The sequence below is a fragment of the Plectropomus leopardus genome, unplaced genomic scaffold (genome assembly GCF_008729295.1).
Source record: "Plectropomus leopardus isolate mb unplaced genomic scaffold, YSFRI_Pleo_2.0 unplaced_scaffold23450, whole genome shotgun sequence".
NCBI classification, from domain to species: Eukaryota; Metazoa; Chordata; class Actinopteri; order Perciformes; family Serranidae; genus Plectropomus; species Plectropomus leopardus.
The window spans coordinates 1-1,376 of NW_024625437.1; the positions used below are offsets into that span (position 1 = coordinate 1).

General features: G+C 41.8%; 1 protein-coding gene across 1 annotated transcript; it reads left to right on the forward strand.

The window, feature by feature from the left end:
• Nucleotides 1-90: 90 nt before the first annotated feature.
• Nucleotides 91-1,236, forward strand: LOC121966193 (plexin-B2-like; the record flags this gene model as incomplete). Its single annotated transcript, XM_042516303.1, has 2 exons — nt 91-220; nt 924-1,236. Coding segments are annotated over 2 exons (396 nt in total), but the record flags the coding sequence as incomplete, so codon positions are not given.
• Nucleotides 1,237-1,376: the final 140 nt, after the last annotated feature.

The following is a 1,376-nucleotide window of genomic DNA, read 5'->3' on the forward strand; positions in this document are numbered from 1 at the left end:
GAACAGTAATAATGAAGAACAGTATCAGTAAGAAACAGCATTTATAAAGAACATATGCTGTTCTTTCTAATAATTTATATATACACTCAGAATCAGACGTCATTTTTCTCACTGTATTTAATTTTTTGTGTGTTTCAGGTTCGAGATAACGCCACGCTGGTTCTGTCCAGAGTTTTACACACACAGTCTTTCCACCAGCACCAGGACAGCTACGAAGAGAGTACGTACACACACACTCCCCAAGACTTATATTTATATATATATTTATGGTGTAATTTTGGCTATTTTTCTTTGGTGTGCCCACAAACTTTGGAGGCATGTTTTCCTTTAAAAATCTCACCAAAAACAAACAAACAAAAAAAGGCAAATATTTACGGGAAATAATGCCAAAAATGTTTAAAGGAGAAAAAAAAGGCTATTTTTTGCCTACAGAGGTAAGCTAAATGAAGCCCCCAATGTCCCTCAGTCAAACGCTCCTACTTTACAGACGTCACAATCGAAATGAAATCACAAAATCAAAACAAAACAACCAAAACATCCAAAAATGATGTAAAGTTTTCAGTGATTTTAAGGTTTTTGTCCAGACGGTTCAGGCGTCTCAATTACATGCAAATAACATCAATGCTGTAGGCTGCCATGGCAACACAGTGTGAAGTTGTAACAGACGAATCTCATCACCGTGAAGTGTGTTTATCACACTGAGAGGAGACGCTGTGTCCCGCGAGCACCGCGGCAGCAGAGCCGGAGACAGAAACGATCTGAAAACCAAAATTCTGCTCAATTTACCTTTAAAGAGACACGCCAGGCACCAAATATCAGGACGTCACAGCGTCCCCTCATAAATGTCCCGTCTGAACAAAGACCTCAAACTGTCCTCTGTCTAAACAACGGATGCGTCAGTGATGTGTCTCTCTCGTGGACAGAAAACGCGCTGCTGGAGGACGACAACACCTTCCACCTGGTGCGGCCGGCCGATGAGATCGATGAGGTGAAGTCAAAGCGGGGCAGCATGAAGGACAAGGCCATGACCAAAGCCATCACCGAGATCTACCTGACCAGACTGCTGTCCGTCAAGGTGAGGCGGCGAGGGGCTCCACGCGGCGACCCCGTCTGCACACCGTCAGCCACCGCTCGCCAAAACGTCCGCTGTCTTCAGAGGAGCTCAGTTTGCAGAGACCGAGGAGTGTAAAGAGTTAATTAATGATGAATGACGTCAGGCAGCAAATACAGCAGATTTAAAAGAGAGGGAAAGACAGAATACACACATATATATGCAGATACAAATGTACTGCTAAAAAAGTATAAATATGAATATGAATATAAAAACATAAAATAGAAAAATTATACATATATAAAAATGTAAAAAGTACAATAAA